Here is a 25278-nt window from a genome sequence, read left to right on the forward strand (position 1 = left end):
GTTTAATTCTCTCAGATCTAAGACTGGTCTAACTCCTCCATTGGGTTTGTCAACTACATGCATCGGGCTTACATGTATGCTATTTGAATCTTCTATAATTTCCCATCTTAACCATTTCTGAAGTTCTTCCTCTACAGCTTTTCTTTTCGCAAAAAGTATCGGATACTGTTTAGATACTATAGGTCTTTCTGTATCTACTTCTATTTCGTAGGAATACCCTCTGGTGAGTCCTGGCTTTTGGCTAAACAAATTCCTATGCTGTAACAAAACATCTTGTAATTCCTTCCTCTCTTCTTTGGAGATATCTTTGCACTCATCAACCTTATTCTTTATCTCTTCAACAGATGCAGTGTATTCATCATTTTCTTTATTCATTTCACTTTCAATTTCTTCACATATATCATTTGGTACTGCCTTCATCTGTCCGTACATTAAATTCAGGTTGCCAATGCATTCTTTTCTCTCCATTTCGTTGTTTACAGTTTCCATAGGAACATCTAGTCTTTCTTCTTCCAATGACTCTAGATTCAATCTTCTCTCTTTGATATAAATATGACCATCATATTTTTCCAATAATGGTATTCCTAATATCACATCACTTCTTAGACCTTTTACTACGAGGAATCTGACAGGAAAATTTAACCCTTGAAGGTTCATACCCTCTGGTGAGTCCTGGCTTTTGGCTAAACAAATTCCTATGCTGTAACAAAACTTCTTGTAATTCCTTCCTCTCTTCTTTGGAGATATCTTTGCACTCATCAACCTTATTCTTTATCTCTTCAACAGATGCAGTGTATTCATCATTTTCTTTATTCATTTCACTTTCAATTTCTTCACATATATCATTTGGTACTGCCTTCATCTGTCCGTACATTAAATTTAGGTTGCCAATGCATTCTTTTCTCTCCATTTCGTTGTTTACAGTTTCCATAGGAACATCTAGTCTTTCTTCTTCCAATGACTCTAGATTCAATCTTCTCTCTTTGATATAAATATGACCATCATATTTTTCCAAAAATGGTATTCCTAATATCATATCACTTCTTAGACCTTTTACTACGAGGAATCTGACAGGAAAATTTAACCCTTGAAGGTTCATCATTACGCCGACAGTTCCCTGTATTTTATATTCTTCTTTCCCTGCTGCCATGACCAATCTTATTTTATCCCTTTCTGATGCATCTAAACGAGCTTGTGGATATTTTCCTTTTATCCGTTTCCAACAATCATAACTCATTACTTCTACCACACTACCACAATCTATTAGGCACTTTACTTCTAATTCTATAATTTTGCCTTTACATAAAAAGTTCTCCCTGGCTTCAGGTCATTGAAATTCGGCTCTTCTATTAAATATAACTCAAGACTTTCTCTTTCACTATGTACATTTCTATTTACAATTTCTCCCTGCCTTACATTTCTCTCTGTTTTTGCTCTCACACCTGGGAGATGCTGCAAGAGCATTACATGTTTGACCCTCTATTCTCTTCTGCATTTCTTGAATCTTCATCTGCTGTAATTCCCTCTTGGAATCTTCTTGCGTCATTACAATAATTTCTGGCTAATTCTATGGCTTCGTCTCTTTCTACATCCGGAAGTGCATTTCTTCTTTCCATTTCTTCATTGGGCACACTTACTCGGTATTCTCTTTCGTTCTGTTCATATATGTTCCTCCATCGCTGATTTCCTCCTCTTCCGTATCTTCGGAAATTATTTAGGCCTCTCACGTTTCTCCAATTTCCTCGATATCTATCATCGTTTCTCTCTCTTTCTTCCACAGAGTCTATGTTTCTTTCATATCTTCCATTGTTTCTTCCTACGTCTCTTCTTTCTGCACTTGGTCTCTGGTTTCTAACTTCTATTCTTCTTACATCAAATTCCTGTCTCCGGAACTTTGGTTTTGAGCGCCCTTCTTCTTCTGAATGTTGCCTCTTTCCATAGAATCTTCCTTCCTTATCGTTCCAGGAATTCTGAGTTTTTGTTAGCACATCTTCGGTTCTTAGATATTCAATCAAATCATCAACTGCTTTTATCTTAACTGCTGCTATAGCTCTCTGTATTCTTAATGGCAATGTTTGGACAACTTGTTTAACCAACTCCTCTTCACTGCATCCTTCCTTTAGGTTTTTGAAGCTTCTAAGAGTCTCCCATGTATGTTCTTCCAGGCTGTCGACTTTTGACCAATCTACATATCTTCTTTTTAATGCTTCTAGCTGCCTTTCCTTTATGTCTTCACTGCAGTAGTAATTCAGGAATTTTCGGCTGAACTCCTTAAAATTTCTGAATTTGTGCTGATTTAGTTGATACCATCCTGCTGCCGACTGTTCAAAACATGTCTCTATGACGTTCAAAATCATTCCTTCGGGGATCCTCATAAGTCTGACATTTGTTGTTAGTTCCCTTAAAAACTTTCTGGGACATTTAACAGATATATTCCCATTGAATTTTGGAAGATGCTGCAATTCTTGTGGCCTAGGTATCCTGGTCCTATAGTTCTCGTCTCTCGGGAATTCATTTTCCAATATGTCTAAGAGCCTTTCATTATTACTTCCATCTTCGCTATTCTTCCATTTCCTTTTCTTGTGACCTCCCGCTATTCTATATCTCTTATGCTTCTTTTCTTCCTCCGTCATCGATTCATCGCTTGAACTCTCTTCTCTCAGCTCTTTCTTAACCTTCGTTTCTTCACTTTCTCGAAACCTAGGATTTATGTTTCCTTCTTTGATGAATAGCTTTCCTAACTTTCTTTCCACTTCTTCTACTTTCTTTTCTGTCTTCTCTATCTTTGACACTGCCCCATTTAATTTTCTGTCTAATTCCTTTCCTTTCTTATCTGCTACATTAATTTTATTTTGATTTTCCGCAATGTCCTTCTCCATACTGCTAGTTTTTTCTTGAACTTCTTGCAGTTCCCGCGTACTTACTTCTCTCAGTTTTAGAACTTCCTTTTCCATTCTATTGCGTGTTCCCAGCTTCTATCTTCCATTAGGACCTTTGCTTCCTCTATCTTGCTTTCATTTGCATCTACTCTAGAAGATACTGCTTCTATTTGCGATTTATTTTCAACAATTTTTCTTTCCATACTGTCGGTTCTGTGTATATCCTCCTCTCTAAGTTTTGAAACTTCTTCCTCGATCTTCCTATTTATATCCACGCTTTTGTTTTCAATTAGCAGTGTTGTTTCTTCTATCTTCTTTTCCAATGATCTTCTATTTTCTTCACATGTCTCGGTTATTTTCTCGTACATTTTCTTGCTTTCATTTCTTACTTCTTCTAACTTTTCTTTCACTTCCTTGTTATTTTCTTCCATTCTCTGTGCGTTAACTTCCATTTGCATTGACATCTTTTGAAACAATTCTATTAAGTTTATTTCTTCTGTCTTCTTTTGTTTTTCTTTCAACTTTTCTTTCTTGCAGTTCTTACATACGTATCCTTCTTCCCTTTCGCTTATTGATATATATTTTTCCTTTCTTATTCCTTCGCACATCCAGTGTCTCATTTCCTTACATGAGGTACAAACAATAATTTCTTCTTTGTTTCCTTCCTCTCCGCAACAAATGAAAGTTTCCCTTTTTTCTCCGTCTTCCTTCATTGTAGCTTCTCCATTCTCATTTCCATCTTTATCCTTTTCCTCCATTTTCAATTATTCTTTCTCTCTTCGCTTCTGGTTCCTAATTCTCTAGCCCCAAAAGTTGGTCGCCATTTATTTATGCTACCTTCATTTGGTGCAAAGGTACATAAACCTTAATCTTAAAACTCAGCTAGCTTATCTACAGGGTAGGGTTCTTTGTAGACAACGAAACCAGACAGGATGCCTTCCAATGGAGACGTTTAAGCGAATATATTATTTAAACACAGGATACATGGAGTAAGAATTTTACATGATAAGCTACATTCTTCTATAATTTTCTCGTTTACAGTCAATTTTCATCTCAATCTTCTTCCTTCATTGTAATGAGCAGATCTGGATCGAAACTTCCTTCTCAATGGACAGTCTGGACTTCCCTCTTAATGGACGTTCTGGGTTGGGACTTCCTTCTTGATGGACGGCCTGGATCGGAACTTCCTTCTCAATGGACGGTCTGGATCTAGACTTCCTTCTTAATATGGAGGATATGGACTTCCCTCTTAATGGACGTTCTGGATCGGGACTTCCTTCTTTGTGAACTTCCCTCTGGATTTCAATTTATTTAGGTTTTGACTATTTTACGAATTCCTTTATCCTTTTCTAACTTTTTCCTCCAAGCTTTGGGAATAATACTAATATCCTCCCTTGGGGCTGCAATTGGAACACGCCACCACTAACTAGGTACAACAGAGTGTATACTTGGTGCAGCCGATTGACATGCGCATCCAAGTAGGTGCTACAGTTAAACTACGCAACCAAAAAGTGCTGTGGGGCGTCGATCAGAACGCGCTCGCCACTGATGTAAACAAAATTTCCGCTACGGGAATGGTAAATCAACCAAACAGATGCAATATCTGTTCAAAGACACAAACTTGTATCAGTGCTTTGACTTCCTTAATTTTCATATTAACTTACATGTGATCCTTGATTTGATTTATAAGATATATATATTAATTTACTTCTTTCATATTTATTTTTTGTCTTCTTATAATATATTCTATTGTTTTTCATCTTTCCGATTTGCTTTGTTCTTATTTATAAAGTTATTCACATATATTATGTCAATTCTTAACCTTGCACGCCTGGTGCTGCCATCTCTATTCGTCTTTGGCAAACTATTCACATTACTTGGTCCTACTGGGTACGTAACAGTATGATATTTAAAATGTAACCAATATAACTTACATACACCACATATAGATGTTCGATATTTTGTTGCATTTATTTCACTCTCGTTCACTTGTTTTCTTTCCAGCATAGCTTTTCTACCTTTTTATAATTGTGCTTTGAAGTGAATGAAGCTAGGGAAATAATATAACAAAATAATCTCTAATACGTTAGAAAAGGTTCTATTTAATGTTTGAACAAATTATACAATAGCGTTAAACGATTTATTAAAACTAAAATCATCAATTTAATTTTAAATATGAAGTAAACAAATCACTTGTGTGTCAATATTGTTCATTACTGGGTGTACACATTTTCATCAGAGTACACAACATTCCTATTTAATTAGGAAAGATTATTGATTTAATGCTTCAAACCAAGGAATCAGTTCATTTTCATTGAATCTACTCAACCAAAGTACAAGGAATACAGGGGAAACCAACTCTTGGCTCTGTTGATTTGCAATTGGTTGTATCTAAGGTGTAAAAATGACGAATCAATATTGTTTGAGAATTCCTGTGAAGTGCCTTTCGAAGGATCAGTCCAGAATAAATAACCTGGTCAGCGACTTGAAACCATTGGTCACTCTGGGAAGAATTATGGGATGCTTTCCATTCATACATTATCAGGATGAGTCTCTTGTATTCAAATGGTTGTCAGTTTCTTCTGTAGGGAGTATCTTGACGACATGTTGTGCCATTTCCACGAGCTTTATCACAGTGTATACAATTGCATATTTTGCGAATACATTAAAAGTAATATCGGCGGCAGAATATTTATTCATGTTCTATATCGCATGTTACCCATTCTTGATACCATGTTGGTGGTTTGGGTGTAAAGGATTTGCACATCACGCTCGAAAATTTATGCAAATTCAAGCAGATTTTCCACACTTTTTTCCTAATTCTTCATTCAGATTTAAAAACATTGTCAATATGGTGACTGTACTGATTATTGTCCTTGGAATTTGCCCTGTTGTAATACTAATTATGCAGGATGATAGCAGAGGACTAGGTTACGCTCTTGTAGGTATTCCAGTGCTTGCAGGTTACACCATATTTTCTCAAGGTATGATGTTCATCCTACTAACATTTTGTTCCGAAATATGCAGGCAAATGGTGCATGGTATTCGTGACTTCAAAAGGAGAAATCAGTTAACAACAAAAGACGTTCATGACATTCGTATCTTTCATTTGGAGGTTTGTGATTTTGTGTATGGCTTCGTTAACACATTTTCCATACAGTTTTTGGGACAAATGTTGTCCGACCTGTTGGTCATGGTTATAGCCATAATCTTCACACTGCGTTGTTCGATTCAAGGCTCTAATAATATTTATGGTCCTGCCTTTATGTGTATTTTTTCCCCAATATTCCTTATTATCAATACATCTGCTGCTAACTCCATTAGTTATGAGGTAAGATTTATAATTAATTAATTATATGTAAATATGTGTTTTCATTGCTTATAGTTTATCACATTATGTGTAAGTCTACATGGATACGTGTTGTAGTTATTGATGTAATCGAGTGATACGCATAAATGTGTTCGTACATATGTAACATATTAATACAATTGTGATGGATTGATTGATTGATTTGCTGTTTGAAGCCCACTTCATGCAGAGTAAGGCTAATGGCGACTGGACCTGCAGTTTAAAGTGGAATCCGAACCACTATGTGCCTCCACCGGGTATCGAACCCGGGACCCCTTGATTACAAGGCAACGACGCTACCACTGCACAATCGGGGAGGCCAATCCACTTGTGAGTGTATGTAAGAGTTATATAGTGTGTTGATATGGTAACTTATAAATTACTAGCTTGTAAACATTATTTTCGTAAGTCGACTTCTCCCTCATTCGCACTTTCTTTCTGATACACTGTATCTATTTTTTTCCATTTCACCTTTGGAGTAGTAACCCCCGTGATTGAGTGGTTAGCACAGCACACTGCAACGCCAAAGATTCCGAGTTTGAATTCCTGCCTGGGTGTTCTTTGTGAGCGCCCTATCATCAAATTTATCCTTATCGTCGCGTTTAGCCAAAAGTGGCAGAGAAAAATGTTAAATAACAAATCAAACAATTTCAACAAAATAAATCATCTGTGGAGTAGATAATAGCTATAGAACTTCTATCATAAACAAATTTACAATAGGGAGCCGTTTAAAATTAATTAAGTTACATTTTGTAACAAACATTATGAAGTGATAAGTTGGTTGATCAAAAAGGTGGAGTCCTATTATGGTTTAATAAGCACAAAAGTATTTATCTCATTATGTACATTAAGATAAACAAATAACGTAGGTGACATTTTGATTAATTCTATGCTGTACTCATTTTCATGGCAGAGTACACAACATTTCTATACCATTAGAAAATATTGATTTAATGCTTCAAGCCAGTCTCACTGATCATGTTCTTTAATTCTACTCAAACCAATTTGAGTTCGGGTGTATGTAAAGGGTGAAAATGGCGAATCAAGATTGTTCAAGGATTGCTGTGAAGAACCACTCCAAGGAACAATTCAGAAGAACTAACTTTGTCAGCGATTTGAAACCATTGGTCACCCTGGGGAGAATTATGGGATGTTTTCCATTTATACATTTTCAGGAGGAGTCTCTTGTATTCAAATGGTTATCTCTTTGTTCTCTATGCAGCATATTGATGTTTTGTTGTGTTGCTTCCATGAGCATTTCCACAGTGTGTGCAATTGTAAGATTTTCTGAAAAACTCAGAGATCTTTCAGTTATGGAGTATTTATTCCTCTTCTACATATCATGTTCCCCATGCTTGATTCCATGTTGGTGGTTTGGATGCAAAAGATTTTCACAACATGTTCAAAAATGGATGCAAATTCAAGCAGAATTTCCAGCTTTTTTTCTTAGTTCAACGCACGAATTTCAGAAGCGTGTTAAGATAGTTACGTCACTGATTGTTGCCCTTGGTTTCTGCCCTATACTTTTATTCATTTCGAATCAAGAGAACGTAAAAATAGGTTTCTCTCTTTTAGGCATTCCAATATGTGTAATCTACACCACATTCTCAGAGGGTATGCTGTTTGTCTTGATGAAGTTTTGTCACCAAATATACGCACAAATGACGCGTAGTCTCTGTGACTTTAAAAGAAGAAAGGGTATCCAAATCACAATAGTGGATATTCAAAGATTGCGATTACTTCACCTCCAAGTTCTTGATTTTGTGAATGGCTTGGTTAGCACTTTTTCCTTACACTTTTTGGGTCAAATGCTGCTGAATCTTTATAGCATAACTCTGTACACAATCTTCGTACTGCGTTTTGTGATTCAAGGTTTTAATAATGTTCATGGTCCAGCATCTATATGTGTGTTTTACTGCATATTTTTATTTATCAATTCATCTGCTGCTGACTCTGTTAGTTATGAGGTAAGCAATATGTGTCAGTTATTATTTCCACAAAAGTAAAATGAAAGCGGTTTCCTCAACAACATATTATTATTAAATATGTTATTAAACATATATGTAGAAATGATACAAGCTTTAAAGTGTGTCGATATAGTGTTTAGGAGGATATTCCGATGTGGACTTGACAAACTATATCGAGTGCTGTTTTGAAGTCTACTGTGCGACAATTTTCCAAATTTCGAAATCTAACAATATAAGACGAAGAGCTCGGACATTTGGCAGAATTTTAACGCTCGAATCACTCATTTATGTTAACCAGTTTCCGATTAATGCGTTTCTTAGTTCTTCTTACGACCCTGTGTTTAGCTATCATTTTAAATAACGTATCATTACCAGACCAAGAGTTTTCGCTCATACATAGTATATGCTAGGAAACAAAATGAAACCAAGCCGAAATACTAAACAAAAAATAATTAATTAATGGTATTTATATTCAACACTGCACATGCTAATGTAGGATAGACATTGCAAAAGTGGCTGACGATAGATAAACGATAAAATGAAAAGAATAAATGTCTTTAATATAGAAGAAGATTATTCAAGTTTATAATGTAAAACTCTGTTCAAGGCTATGTATTTCTGATCCGTATTTGGTAAGGTGATATGTAATTAATGTCATGTGCCATGTAAAGATTTACTTCTTGTAAATATAAAGAGAGAGAATTTTACATATCACTTTTTCGTTGGATTAACATGCACATTCCAATTATATAAGATGGACGCGATGCTTGTAATTGTTTCATTTCAAAACTAATGTCATCACTGTAAATATTTTGTAATAACTATATGAAATTTTCTCCAACAGGCAAATGCTTTTGCTAGGGAAGTACTTTCCATTTCCACTCTTCACATGGATATTAATGTTAAACTTGAAGTAAGTATGTTGTTTGTCAAATACGATTTATGAATACAATTCAATTTATAATTTAGCTATAAACAAAAATGGTATGGTAACTATGATATGGTAATAATAAAGGTAAAATATATTTTCAATAATAAATTTTCCCAATGATATATGGCATTTGTTAGATAAACAAAGTAAGATTTCAATTTTTATTGTAACACACAGAGTAACATAATGATTTTTATGTTGTGAAAATAAGAATCAGTTACTAATTATGGATGATAATTATACAACCTTCGTTTCAAAATTACTTCATTTTTATGTCTTTTGGAATTAATGACTGAAATAAGACCATGTTTAGGAATGCCAAAGTGGTGTATTATTTACTTTAGAAAATCACCACATTTATGCTTCAGTGGGAAACAAAAATAGTACTGCTAAACGAATGAAGACATTCATGAATATGTTTATATTTTCTATTTAAAGTAAGAGAATATAGCTATATTTCGATGGTAATTCAGATACCATTACAAATGAACTCAGAACTTGGATGTGTACATTCATATCTAACGCGTGTTCTAACTCGTATGGAGACATGTGCCAAATGCAAATTAGTTATTTGTAATCCACGTTCACCTTGCATATATTTATGATTAATATACCATGTTTCTTTCTGCATTCATTAATTACAATATTGCCTTACACTAAAATAAAGTTGCATTTCTTTACTTCTTCTCTGATCCAGTGCTTGAAATTCAATAAATTCACCATTTTAGCATCTTAATGCATTTTAACATCTTCAATTAACAATTTAATATACACGTAGCTATATTATTGCAGATGGAGATGTTGGTTCAGACCATCATAGCCTATAGACCCAAGATTTCTTTAGGAGGGTTTCTGACCATCGATAGAGCTCTAGTCACTTCAGTAAGTAAATTATTTATAGTTTACAGTTTCGAAAGTTATCAAACAATCTGTTAATATTTCAATTCGAAAATTATTAAACACAGAATTACTCCTTTATCCGAATTGAATAATTCATATTTAGAGTGTTACACCAAAAACATGTCTTCCCAATGGATGATATTCAGCGAACATAGTCCCCAACAATTCATTCCGCGAAATCACGCTCAGCCGCCATATTTGTCAAGATCATGCAGTGAAAATATGCCGGCCGGGCAAGCATTGTGGGTTTGACCTTTGCATAAATGGTTCAAGCACGATTATCATGATGATACGAGGAATATGTATTCATAAAATATCGCTAATTTCTCGCTGTAAGAAGCTTTCCTTAACACGTGCGAATTTGTTTGCCCGACTTGATGTTGTTTCTTCCCAAAATACAATGCGTGATGACGTCAAGTTGAGGACCACCGATTAAAATATCAGCTTCCAAAAGTGTAAATCATCCTAACAAATTTTAATTAGACAAATGTATGGATATAGTCATGAAATTCTGATTTATTAGACTAAACATGGTACATTTTGAAATTAAACTTCATAACTACGAAGTACTTATTTTTGTTGTTAATGCAACGTTATATTTTTTTAAAAATAAAAATTTGTAAATTATAAAAAACATTGTTAGTTTTTATACAAATATTTATTACCACTTTCAGTTTTTGCATGTTATACGTATATCTAATGATGTGTCTACTTTTTACCTTTTTTTCCAGATATTCGGTACCATAATTACATACGTTATAGTACTTGTGCAATACAAAAATGGAGATGATTTCAACCTACCTGTTGATTTGAAACTTGATGTGACTACCTTGAAATATAACATGACTACCATGACAACTTAGGCGATATTAATAAATGTTTTGTTCTTATAATTACAAATTACTTCTGAAAGCAAATTGTAATCGTTAAAATAATATGTAACCATTGCATATTTCTTGCATTGAAAAAATGCGCATTTCAGTTATGCGTTCAACCCTTTGATCATAATATTAGAGGCAGAATACAAAAGACCAGCTTAAGAGTTATGTTGGCAATCTGAATTACAATACCTAATTCTATTTAAGATGTGGAGCTAAACAGAGCTGTTTGTGTTGTTTCTTGTTTATCATGCTGAGAGTACAGCATTAATACGATTGTGTGACTTAACATTTTTTTCAAAACCAACAATTGGAATTGTATAGACATGAGCGTGTTTAGTATTGCAATAAAATATCAAATTGTACACAGTTTACATTTAATTATAAGTATATTAAGAGCTATAGAATGATTGCACATAACTTATTATGTTATGTTACGATTCAGAATTGCTTACAAACTGTCACTCTCGTCTTGTATCCTTAATTTGTTAAAAATTAAACATATTTTTGTGACATGTTTACATAGTGGAATTCTCTTTAGCGTAATACATAGGCAGTACTATGTACTCACGCCTCAAAAACCCTTGAATATTAGTATTCATCGAGACATTGCTCTGTCATGAAAGCATGAAACGGGTTTCAAACAGCGAAGGGGTATAAAGAGGCAGTTCCAACCGGTTTTTGAGTCTGTGCAGAATATATCATATTATCAAATATACTAGAAAAATTACCACTTTTATGTATATTTTAAAGAAATTCTACTAATCATATGCAATAATTTTTAAAAATTATTGTTATATTTTTGACCAGTAGGTTGTTAAATGTGTTTTTCACTTTTCATATTTTTCGTTGTTGTTTCTCCTACGCCATATGCTAACACATTCCAATGTAAAATGGCTAGGTGCTGACTTGTTAATAAAATAGCTTCCAGTTGGTAAAATTTAAAAAATAAATTGCATACTCAATCTATAATTATTTTAGGCGATTTCGAGGCAAAACATAACGCACACAGAATTAGCGAACGTTAGATCTATATGTTTAACTTTTAAACGAATTTAGAGCTATAGGCAGCCGTGAATATAGAATAATTGAAGAAGAAATTGAAGGCAAGTGAAAACTTTATTCTTTCTCTCTGTGGGATAATCTATTGCCGCCTGAGTTAAAATTTTCAAAACAAAATTTTGCTCATAGTCCGTGGCTGGCTGAAGCATTCTGGAGCACGACCACATTAAAGTTACGCAAAGGCTAGTTTCAAAGGTCTCCTAGAGATGAGTTGCTAATTTGTAAATGACGAAACCAGACAAGAATCTGTTCAGTATAGCTTATGATGCAGGTCGTTATTCTTGGTATGCATGATGATACGATAGAGCCAGAATCGCTTCATTGTAAAAAGCTGGTGTAAAATGAAACATTTGAGTCGACACATCACTTTAATGCAGTACTTTCATAGTCTATATGTGGTTGTATCACATTAATTTACTACAGAGGAACATTGAATGGGAACATATGCATCACAATCTACTTTTCTTGTCTATGTTCCATGACGTTGAAACATGGCACATGTGCATATCCAAATTCATTCACATCCGGCTGACTTCGAATTGCACTAATATTATCACATATGTCACTACTGTACTCATCATCTGCTTAAAAGAGAGAAATTGGAGTTAAAAACAACATTATAGTTTAATTCTTAATTTTAAATCAAACTTATAAAACCATTGGGTTTATACATATAAATGTTTTCCACCATGTACACAAGTGATATTATATTCACATAAAATGTTACATTTACCTTTCTTTCAAATTACTCTTCCCGACTGAATTTCGAGTCTGTGTTTCGTCATGGATGATTGCTTACGAGTTTGACCAAACCCCTCCTAAGCTACGCATTATATTTTAATTATTATAATCATCGTTGTATCCCAAGTAATGTTCCAGAATTACTACCTGTTCAGTTTCGTACTCACAATATACGAAATATCGATAGGATGCTACAATGAGGGTGTTCACAATGGTGTATTTTGCTACAGAAAAATTTACGCAACGTGACTCTGAATCAGAGTCTGTGAGATTTGTAAAGAAAAATAAAATTATCTAAAGATAAAGTCCCATAGTTCGTTCGTGCTACAAGAATAACAATTTGTAGGTAAACATTACTAAACAATGGCAGTAAATCACCATTTTTTGTCTGTGTGTGTTCATGATTTTCCTTCATTGCATTATATATTTATTAACTCCTACTGTCCTTGCTTTGTACCTCTTTCACACACATAATTAATGTCTAGTGTTTTAATAGTAATGAATTGTAAGGTACTAACATAAAGATAGCACACATACTGAGCATACTTACGGATGTTATAAGAGCCCTTTGTATTGCCACAAAGCCTCCAATCGAAATTTTGGGCTTATACAGGGTGTCCCACGAACGGCGCAACTGTGAATTAAGAGTGGCGTTACTTTGTAACCGAAACCTGTACATACATAAGTCATACACCAAATGTTAACCCTGTCCAAGTAGATATTTTTAAACATAGAAACAACAAACGGGGTTCAGTGTTGTTCGTGCAGTGTTGCCAAATGTAAGTGAAAGTGTAAATTTATTTTTCCACAAAGCATGGAAAATTGCATGTCAAACATTCGTAGGGAAATTTGGATGTCAATTTCCACCTTGGGTAGGTGGACTATTTCGCCATCTATAGTTCAGAGAAGAAAACCGATCGTTTTCGCGTATAGCCAATCCTGAAATGCCTCGTAAAGGTGTACCGGTCCAAATGGGTGTTTTTAAAAAAATATAAGGTACAGTGGCAACACTGTTGATGTTTGAAGGCAACAAAAGGTGTGTTTAGTGATGGTCTATGACATGGAAATACTGGAAACAGGAAAAAAAGAAAATGAAAATTATGGTGAAAAAGTGTTACTTACCTACTCCTGGCAACCATGCAATGCGCGTAAAAGACAGTGTAGCTTTACAAAAGATGTTGAAAATGACAACCATTTTCCCTGAGGCATTCATCAACACTTTTTATCATGTTGGAAGCAACTTTATGCAAGGTTGATTGGTTTATATTGTTAATGGCTGTGCAAATGTTTATTTTTAGATCATCAGTGTTCTTGGGTTATTAATGTAAACTGTTTGTTTCAAATTGTCCCACAGAAAAAAATCTGGAGACGTCAGATCCGGGGAGCGACTGGGCCATAAGTTTTTGCTTTTAATGTGATCGCCAAAAAACTCTGCCAACATGTCTAAAGTTTCATTAGACGTGTGACATGTTGCGGAGTCTTGTTGAAACCAACAATCACGTTCATCACGTTCCAACAGAGAAATAAACTGTGTGATAAGGCCACGATAAACTATTCCGTCAACTGTGGTGTTGAAAAATAATTGGACCGATTATTTTTCTCCGCGAAATCGCGCACCACACACCTATCTTTTGTGGATGAAGTGATTGTTCATGTAACAAATAGGGATTGTTACTTGACCAGTGTCGAGAATTTTGACCATTTAAGTGGAACCATGCTTCATCGTAAAAAAAATCCTTATCCAAAATATTCACACCATTGTCTCTAATAAAATTTCTAAACCACTTGCAGTATCTTACACGTACACCTTTGTCTGCTTCCTTCAGTTCTTGCACAGCCTGTACCTTATATGCACGTAGGTGCAATTGTTTTAACGCTCGGTGAGTTGTTGTTTTTGATACACCTGACTGTGCAGCAAGTTTACGAACAGATTTCCTGGGAGATTGTGATATTCTCTGCTCCACATCCTGCACCACACCTTGTGTCAACACTGGTGGTTGTCTGTGGTAGGGTTTGTCATTAACTGATCCTGTTTCACGAAATCTGGAAACAAGTTGATATATCGTCGAATTTTCTGGAACACTGTTATTCGGATATTTCTCGCGAAACACAGTTTTTACACTAGCGTACGAATTTGAACAAAAATAATGTTCCACAATGAACACCCTCTCTTCCAAAGAGTACTTCATTTCACAGAACAATTCTAATCTTCCCCTACGAACAATGCGAAATACACGCCTCAAACAGTTCTGAGTATACAACTAACTGATTCTTTTGTTCTCGTTCGGTGGGCGCTCTTATCGCATCGCATGGTTGCCAGGAGTAGGTAAGTACCACTTATTTCACCATAATTTTCATTTTCTTTTTTTCCTGTTTCCAGTATTTCCATGTCATAGACCATCACTAAACACACCTTTTATTGCCTTCAAACATCAACAGTGTTGCCACTGTACCTTATATTGTTTTTAAAACACCCATTTGGACCGGTACACCTTTACGAGGCATTTCAGGATTGGCTATACGCGAAAACGATCGGTTTTCTTCTCTGAACTATAGATGGCGAAATAGTCCACCTACCCAAGGTGGAAATTGACGTCCAAATTTCCCTACGAATGTTTGACATGCAATTTTCCATGCTTTGTGGAAAAATAAATTTACACTTTCACTTACATTTGGCAACACTGCATGAACAACACTGCACCCCGTTTGTTGTTTCTATGTTTAAAAATATCTACTTGGACAGGGTTAACATTTGGTGTATGACTTATGTATGTACAGGTTTCGGTTACAAAGTAACGCCACTCTTAATTCCCAGTTGCGCCGTTCATGGGACACCCTGTAGATCTAATTATATTGTAATATAATTAAGCCTTGTTTCCATATTGAAACCAATAAGTTGCTGACCAAGGCAATTTATTAAGGTAAAAACACTTAGCACGTAACGTTTCGACCCTGTATCAGGGTCTTCCTCAGACGAAGAACTAAACTAAAATGATCTTTTAGTTTAGTTCTTCGTCTGAGGAAGACCCTGATACAGGGTCGAAACGTTACGTGCTAAGTGTTTTTACCTTAATAAACTGCCTTGGTCAGCAACTTATTGGTTTCTAATTATATTGCATCAAAAGTTTTACCTGAAGTGAAACAATAATGTAAGATAATAATAAGTAAGTATTAAAGATCAAAATTATTTTATTTATAATGTAAACTTAAACAATGCCGTTAGTGTACTACTTCAACGTCCAATGATTAATACAAACATATTTTTTGTTGATACTTAGAATTCTAAAATGGATTTACTCAGTATTTCACGATTTGTTCAGTGTATATTTTCTCATTAAAAAATAAACAGCAATAGATGAACGTAACAAATGTCTTTTTTGAAAAATGAAACAAGCCAATATTTTAGCTTGATTATTTAAAGTTGAAAACATTGTATATTTTGTCAAAAGTGAAAACTTAAGGATAGAAGAAGTATACATAACGATATCTCTGACGTCACAGAATGATCCAGTTGCGATGTTTCTATCAGATGTACAACCCGCTTCAGATTTTCAAACTGAAAATTAGTAAAACGTTTGTTAGAATGCAACATTAGTAATATGTAAATATTGGAATGTTAAACATAAACATAAGTTTGAATTGTAGTATTTAAATTAATAGTTGAATACATTTTGTGTATGGTGTGTGTTTGTGTGTTTACACTGTGTGTCTATGATTAATTTGGACCTAGATTCTCCAGTGTTATATTTTAGCAAAGGTGGTGTTTAATTTCGCTTTTTGTATTAGCACAATTTTCTCTCAAATATATCTAAAATTATACATTCATTGTGTTTTTAAAACTGGTATCTTAAATTGTAGGTCACATGGCGAACGCTCTTTTCGCGACAGTTTCGTACGTTATAAACAATTTTTGAGGAAGTTACTTTCCAATATTACTCGTGCGACAAATGCTGATGTGATTCAAGTGTGACTGTAGGTGATCACTTGATCTCCGACACCACTTCGTTTGGGAACACAAAACGTTTCTCGCACGCCGATATTACGGCTCTTGTGTGGCAGAAGGTGCGCACTCAATTTCCCTTCAGTACCCCGCAACTTTGCTCGGCGATGCAAAACGTTCCCATAGAATGTGAAAAATGTTGGGAAATATCAATTTGCATGGGGTGTCATGTAGCTGTCAGAATTATTTCATGGATAACACGCATTATAGTTTTCTCTTAATAAAAATGTTGGGAAACGTGCACGTTATGCATGCACAAATATGGTGCATTTTTTTAAAAACCTAAAGCACGGGAATTGTGGTTTTCGCGGTATTTTTCGTTGTATTACACACACAATATGTTGCAATTCGCGAAAAATGCAGGAATTCGAATTTTATGTCAAATTTGCGTTTATTAGCGATTTCGTATTATTCCATGTATATCACGCATTATGGTTTCGACTTAGGTAAAGTGTTGGTAAACGCGCACGCTATGCATACACAAATATGGTGCATGCTTTTCTAAACCCTAAAACACAAGAGTGATGAATTTTCGCGGTATCTTTCTTTGTATTAAACGCAAAGTATGTTGGAATTCCAGAAAAATGCCACAATTCGTATATTTTTGTCAAATGCGCGTTATTTAGTGATTTCGAATGGGTTATTTTATGAGTGTCCCTTCACCACTTTAATGTAAACAGCCAGAAGTAGCAGAAAAGAGACGCAAAAGAAGAAAAATGAAAAAAAACTTTCTCACCTTCAGTGTCACTGCTTCTGCAAGGGTTGACTTTATCAACAGCATGGATGCCATGAAGCAACCAGTCCCCAAGTTGTAGAACGATGCATTGGACACAAATAAAGCACTCAAGCCATAATACGGTAAGGATACTAGAGCGTAAAACGTGGAGCAGATGTTTTGAAGAAATCTAAACAGAAAAATGTTTCCAGAGTCTTCAATCATGTGATTCATCTTTACAACTAGTACTCTGATGTCTTGTACCTCCTGGGAAGATATGTGATTTCCCTTTTGTAGAAGAAAGGACGTATAGTCTTCGTTCAATGTCTGAGTAGCTTGCGTCAAGGATAGGCAAAGAACAACGAATATTGCATCGGTGAATATGTCATTGAGAATAATGCACATTAGGAGAAACGTGGACCATCTTCTGTACACGTTTCCCCGTTCTGGTGCAAGCATCAATAAAACAGCCGCAGCTATGTACACCACAACTGGAGAACTACAAGCACGGTTGAGTATCTTTGTAAGTTTAAAACTAACTCTTTCTTCATAACACTTGCATACACACACTGCAGTTCCATCCAACTGTCAGCATAGGCCGCGAAAGCATTGCATCCAACCCACCATGCTGGTATCTCGAAGAACTGAATTAAAGAGTACAACACTCTGTGGTAGTCTTCATGTGTTTGCCTCGTACACTATGCGAAGTACAAGTACTATGAAGTACACTAAACCTACGATGCAGCTGTATGCAACTTGAGGACTCATTCACTTTCATGCAAATTGAGAATCAAACATCTTGACCAATGGCAAGTTGCCCAGTAGTTTGCTTACATGTAGTATAAGGGGCATGATTGAGTGCAGAAATTCGTTTAATACCGTTCCTTGGTATTAACAGGCGAAATTGTACACGAACTACCGTGCATTTTCATATGTTATACTAAATATGTCTGTGGTTATATTCTAATTCAATGCTACCCCCTTTGGTTATTTGAATTTAGAAAGTAGTTCGCGCCAAAGCAGAGAAAAACTGTGCTTTTGAAGTTCTTGCTTTACTAACCTCTACAACAGAATAACACACATAGCCAATTCTAATTATTGATCACATTTCCAATGCTCCAAGTGTGAAATTAATTCTCCTTTCTTTTTCTCGTAATTTATACTCCAAAGATGAATACATGTTAAGTTTTCGGCTTGGAAAGATAAACACATTATCATATCAACCCTAAAAATATTATAAATTAAGTAAGTATAAACCTAATCATAGTGAACATTTTGTTATATTATATACATTTCGCAACAATTATCCCAGATACTACTACAAATAATAATAACAATAATAATTAATATAGTTTTGTGTTCGTAATTTGAGTTTTCTTATCTAAAGGAAAACTTGAAGGAGAATTTTGCAGCATCAAAAGTAAAATATTACGTTCTGCAAATTGCAACACTGTCACCGCAAGGAATGAATAGGAAACATGGAAGCTTTTCTTTAAAAATCAAATTAAAATAACTGAAGACAGAACACCACCCCTTTTAGCAATAACTTGGTTGGTTCATTTGGTGTTTTAAGTCCACTTTATGCACAGTCAGGCTACTTGGAACTTTATCTACAGTTTAAAGTGGGATCCGAACCACTATGTACCTGCACCGGGTATCGAACCCGGGACCCCTTGATACAAGGCGACGACGAACTGACTTAAATTGGCTTCAAATGTCTGACAAGTCCAGAAAAGAACTGATTTCCTGTTCATTATGATATTACTTGGTAAATTCTCTTCTGATGGAAGCTGACAATAATTATTATTGAGATACATTTACAAAGAGAGTATGACCTTCACAACATGTTTCTACATTATATAAACAGTGTGCATTGTGTCGCTTTGGTCTGTTTGTGAATGTGATGAGGATTACTTTTTGTTGGCTAATGAGTTTGTATGTAATTACATATTCTATTCCTTTCTAGATACATACCTTGAGCATGAAATTGTCAAGGAATTATGTAACTGACATGATTTTGCATACGTTTCATGTTACATATTTTTACATATTTGACAGGATATTATATCTTTTAATATTTGGTAATTTACTTTGCATAAAACAACATATTTCGGTATTTTTTCCCTATCTTGATCCTCTTCCTTATATTTTCGATCTCTGAAACATGAAGAAAATGTGTAGGTCATGTGATGTCATATTTTCTACTCAATGAGATGAATTTTGCTCTCCGATGACGCAGTGGTATCGTCGTTGCCTTGTAATCCAAGGATCCCGGTTCGATATCCGGCGGTGGAGGCAGATAGTGGTTCGTATCACACTTTAAACTGTAGGTCCAGTCCCAATTAGCCTTACTGTGCATAAAGAGGACATAAAACACCAACTCAATCAATCAATCAAAGCATAGTGCTAACGGTCACCTAAAATTAATTCTAAGACAGGCTGAATACAAAAACAAATATGGGAACTGGATTTATCTATGCCCCATTTTGGTTACATATTTTCGTTTCGTTTTTAGGTTTAGGCAATGCACCTAGAAACTTTGCATCGGTGGACAAGACAGCAACTGTCCTGTAGTTAGTGAGTTCACAATATGTTCCCTTGCACAAGAAAGCACAAAAGTAGCTATGTACCTAGGTATTTTCATTCGATTGTTCTTTCTGTAGACGATTCTTTCTGCAATTCGTTTCGAAAGTTACAAAGAGATGTCTTTGCCTCAATGCAGTCGGAAATTTGACGACTGCAAAGAATTTGAAAGCTTCAAGTGTTCAACAATGATGGACTAGCACAAACGTAAACAATGCTCTGATATTAGAATCTGCGTTTATTGCTGCTGACTTGCATTTGACATTCGAGTTGTTTGGGGAGACGTTAGCATTGATTAGGTTTGTTTATTTTGGCAATGGCTACAAAAATTTGAGATGTAAAAAATAATTAATAGTTGGCAAGATTCGTTTCTTACATATGTACACGTTGCTGTGGTTTCATTAGTTTATAAATTTGATACAAATTTTAATTTGAACAACTGATGTCCTTAAAATTATGTTGAATATAATCTAATAAAAAAAATATCTAGCGGAATTCTTGAAATTGCTTGGATACGCTATTATTAATAGCATTACATATTCTTTGATTTTAAATATTTAGCTACATATCCTTTTCATAATACATATTTATGTTCATATTTTCTCAATTATTGTTACATATTTATGTACATATTTTGTACTTTGATATTACATAAAAATCCTAGGTCTACTATTGAGGCTTGTGTCGCTTGTCACATTGCATCACCTTGAAATTCCGTGTCGCTTGTCGCATGTCTTTGTCGTCTGACGGTTGTCGATTCGGTCTGAAACTTCCCTAAAAGCTGCTAGAATCAGCAATTTATTACTCTCAATATCGATTGGATTGATTTGATGTTGTAAGTCCACTTTATGCACAGAAAGGCTAATCGGGACTGTACCTAGAGTTTAAATTCGGATCCGAACCACTATGTGCCTCCGCCGGGTATCGAACCCGGGTCCCCTTGATTACAAGGCAACGACCTGACACTTGTGAGCGTATGTAAGAGTTATATAGTGTGTTTATATGGTAACTTATAAATTTATAGCTTGTAAAGGTTATTTTCTGAGGTCGACTTCTCCTCATTCGCACTTTCTTCTGTCTCATACACTGTACGAGTTTTTTTCATATCATCTTTGGTGTAGCCGACCCCCGTGGTGGAATGGTTAGCACAACACGATACAACGGCAGAGATTGAATTCCTGCCTAGGCATGTGTGTTCTTTGTGAGCGCCCTTTTGTCAATTTTATCCTCATCGCCGCGATTAGCCAAACGTGCCACGGAGTAATGTTAAATAACAAATCAATCATCTGTGGAGCAGATACTAGCTATAGAACTTATATCATAAATAAATTTACAGTAAGGAACCGTTCAAATTAATTAAGTTAAATTTTGTAATAAATATTATAAAGAGATAAATTGATTGATTAAAAAGGTCGAGTTCTCTTATGGCTAAACAATTTAATAAGCACAAAAGTCTTTACCTCATTATGTACATTACGTTAAACAAATAACATTGATGACATTTTGATTAATTCTAGGGTGTACACATGTTCATCGCAGAGTACACAACATTTCTATGCCATTAGAAAGTATTGATTTAATGCTTCGAACCAGTCTCACTGTTCATGTTCTTCACTTCTACTCAAACCAATTTCAGTTCGGGTGTATGTAAAGGGTGCAAATGGCGAATCAGGATTGTTCGAGGATTCCTGTGAAGAACCACTCCAAGGAACAATTCAGAAGAACTAACTTTCTCAGCAATTTGAAACCATTGGTCACCCTGGGGAAAATTATGGGATGTTTTCCATTTATACATTTTCAGGAGGAGTCTATTGTATTCAAATGGTTATCTCTCTCTTCTCTATGCAGCATCTTGATGTTTTGTTGTGCTGCTTCCATGAGTATTTTCACAGTGTCTTCAATTGTAAGTTTTTGTGAAAAACTCAGAGGTCTTTCAGTTTCGGAATATTTATATCTCTTATACATATCATGTTCCCCATGCTTGATTCCATGTTGGTGGTTTGGTTGCAAGCGATTTACACAACATGCTCAAAAGTGGATGCAAATTGAAGCAGAATTTCCATCTTTTTTTCTTAATTCAACGCACGCATTTCAGAAGCGTGTTAAGATAGTTACGTCACTGATTGTTGTCCTTGGTTTCTTTCCTGTTCTAATATTCATTTCGGAACAAGAGAACGTAAATATAGGTTTCTCTCTTCTAGGCATTCCAATATGTTTAATTTACACCATATTCTCAGAGGGTATGCTGTTCGTCTTGATTAGGTTTTGTCACCAAATATACGCACAAATGACGTGTAGTATCTTTGACTTAAAAAGGAGAAAGGGTATCCAAATCACAATAGTGGATATTCAAAGATTGCGATTACTTCACCTCCAAGTTTTTGATTTTGTGAATGGCTTTGTTAGCACTTTTTCCTTACACTTTTTGGGTCAAATGCTGTTGAATCTTTATAGCATAACTCTGTACACAATCTTCACACTGCGTTTTATGATTCAAGGTTCGAGTAATGTTCATGGTCCAGCTCTTACGTGTGTGTTTTACTGCATATTTTTATTTATCAATTCATCTGCTGCTGACTCTGTTAGTTATGAGGTAAGTAAGATATCTTAGTTCTTTGTTTGCAGAAAATAAAAAAAACTGTCATCTAAAAAACAAAACAACAACAAACAAATAAACATATGGCAATTAATCAAGCATTAAATGAAAATGAAATTGTGTATTCTTTGGTGGATATTCAATAGTCATCTAGAAATAATCTTTTGTGTAGCTGCCAATGATATCATACTCGATGTCGAAATCATGTGTGACGTTATGGTGCAACGTTATCGAATGCAGTTTCGATTATTTTCTGTGCGGCAATTTGCAACATTTCGAAGCCTACCAATATAAGACAAAGACCTCGTACATTTCTCAGCACTTTAACGCTCTAATCATTTAGATATGTTAATCAGTTTCCGAGTTATACGTTTCTTTAGTTCTTTTTTCTTCCAAGAACCCTTTGTTTAGTTATCATTTTAACTAATGTTACTACCAAACCAAATGTCTTTATCTATACATAATATGCAAAGAAGCAAAGTAGCTATATGCAGAAATATTGTACACAAAAATGCGAATTAGTGATATTTACTGCACATGCTAACGTAGAATGACTTTGCAGAGGTGCCTGACGATAGATTAAAATAATCAAATGAAAGGAATGAATTGCTTGAATATAAGAAAGATAAGATTTCTCGAGTTTTGGATAAGTATTTCTAATTCGTAATTAGTAACGGTGATATGTAATTATTGTCAGGTGTCATGTAAAGATTGACTTTATATATGAGTATATATTCACATTTAATTTAGAGAAACATATTACAATCATAAAAACATGGGATGTTTACACTTATTTCATTTTAAAATTAATGTCACAATTAAAAATGTTTTGTAATAACTGTATGAAATTTTCTCCCAACAGGCAAATGTTTTTGCCAAGGAAGTACTTTCTATTCCCACTCTACACATGGATATTAATGTTAAACTTGAAGTAAGTACGTTGTCTGTCAAATTCGATGTATTAATTCCGAAATTTTGCTAGGTTTCAATTCATAATTTACCTTTAAATAAATATGACTCAGTAATGAAGGTAAAATATCCTTTCACTAATAAATTTTTCAAATGATGTCATTTATTAGATAAACAAAGTTAGTTATAAATCATTATTGTAACAAAAAGAGTAACATAACTTCACAACTTTCCATGTTGTGAAAATTACACTTACTTGTAATTAATAAATTGTGCAACTTCAGTTTCAAAATTACTTCATTAAATGTCTTACAGAATTGATGACAGAAATAAAACCCATGTTTAGGAAAGCCAAAGTGGTGCATTATTTTGTAAAAATACAAGATTTATGCTCACAAGTGCAAAACAAAGAAGAGATGTTCATGAATATGTTTATATTTTCAATTTAAAGTAAGGAAATAATACGTATTTCGATGGTAATTCAGATACCGTTAAAAATAATTCAAAACTTCGATGTGTACAATATTAAATGACACTTGTCCATTACTTAACTCATATGGAGACATGTGTGAAATCCATATTTGTTATTTAATATAATCCAAGTTCATTTTTATACATCTACGATTGATAACCCAGGTCTCTTTCTGCATTCAGTACTTACAATATTACTTTAAACTAAAATAAAATTGCATTTCTATATTCCTTCTCTGCTCAAGCGTTGGAAATTTAGTAAATTAACCATTTCAGCATGCCGTAAAAACCAAGTTTTCTTCATGTATTTTAGCATACTTGAATTACAATTGTATATACACGTAGCTATGTTATTGCAGATGGAAATGTTGGTTCAGACCATCATAGCCTATAGACCCAAGATTTCTTTAGGAGGGTTTCTGACCATCGACAGAGCTCTAGTCACTTCAGTAAGTAAATTATTTATACTTTAAAGTTTCGAAAAGTTATCCAAGAATCTGTTAATATTTTACTTCGAAAATTATTAAACATATGATTACTCCTTGCATAATTCATATTTAGTGTGTTATACCCAAAACATGTCTTCCGAATGGATTATATTCAGCGAAAAACGTCCCCCACAATTCATTCCGCGAAATTACGCTCCGCAGCTATATTCCGGGCGAACAGATAAGGTCCTGCGTTGAAAACATTCCGGGTAAGTATTGTGGGTATGATCTTTGCTTAAATGATTCAAGGTGTGATCATCAGGAGCACATGAGGAACATGTACGAATAAAATATAGCAAATTTCTCGCTGTGAGAAGCTTCTCATATGTTTCTTCCCAAAGTGCTTTGCGTTATGACGTCAAATTGAATATCATCCATTAAAATATCTGCTTTCTCAAGAAAGTATAATTCATTCTAAATTAAATTTTAGTTAGAAATAAATTTATTTATGCAGTCATGAAATTTTGATGTACTAGATTAAACATGGCATATTTTAATATTAAACTTCACAAGTACGAATTACAATTTCTTGTTATTAGTGCATCGTTATAATTTTAAAAAATAAAGATTCGTAAATTAAAAACCATTACTTTTTATTCAATTATTAGTTACCACTAAGTTTTTTCATAATATACGTATATCTAATGATGTGTATATTTTTTATCTTTGTTTTTCAGATATTCGGTACCATAGTTACATACGTTATAGTACTTGTACAATACAAAAATGGAGATGATTTCAACCTACCTGTTGATTTGAAACTGGCTATGACTACCTTGAAATATAATGTGACTACCATGACTATTTAG

General features: G+C 34.5%; 1 protein-coding gene across 1 annotated transcript; it reads left to right on the forward strand.

Moving 5' to 3' along the window:
- Positions 1 to 5730: 5730 nt before the first annotated feature.
- Positions 5731 to 25278, forward strand: LOC146003033 (uncharacterized). The gene is made up of 7 exons (XM_083141196.1): positions 5731 to 5863; positions 8101 to 8195; positions 9040 to 9108; positions 9919 to 10008; positions 23464 to 23532; positions 24341 to 24430; positions 25147 to 25278. Exons 1-7 carry the CDS (start codon positions 5731 to 5733, stop codon positions 25276 to 25278), a joined length of 678 nt encoding a protein of 225 aa, XP_082997322.1.

This window comes from Lepisma saccharinum, chromosome 19 (genome assembly GCF_977018435.1).
Source record: "Lepisma saccharinum chromosome 19, izLepSacc3.1, whole genome shotgun sequence".
Lineage (NCBI taxonomy): Eukaryota > Metazoa > Arthropoda > Insecta > Zygentoma > Lepismatidae > Lepisma > Lepisma saccharinum.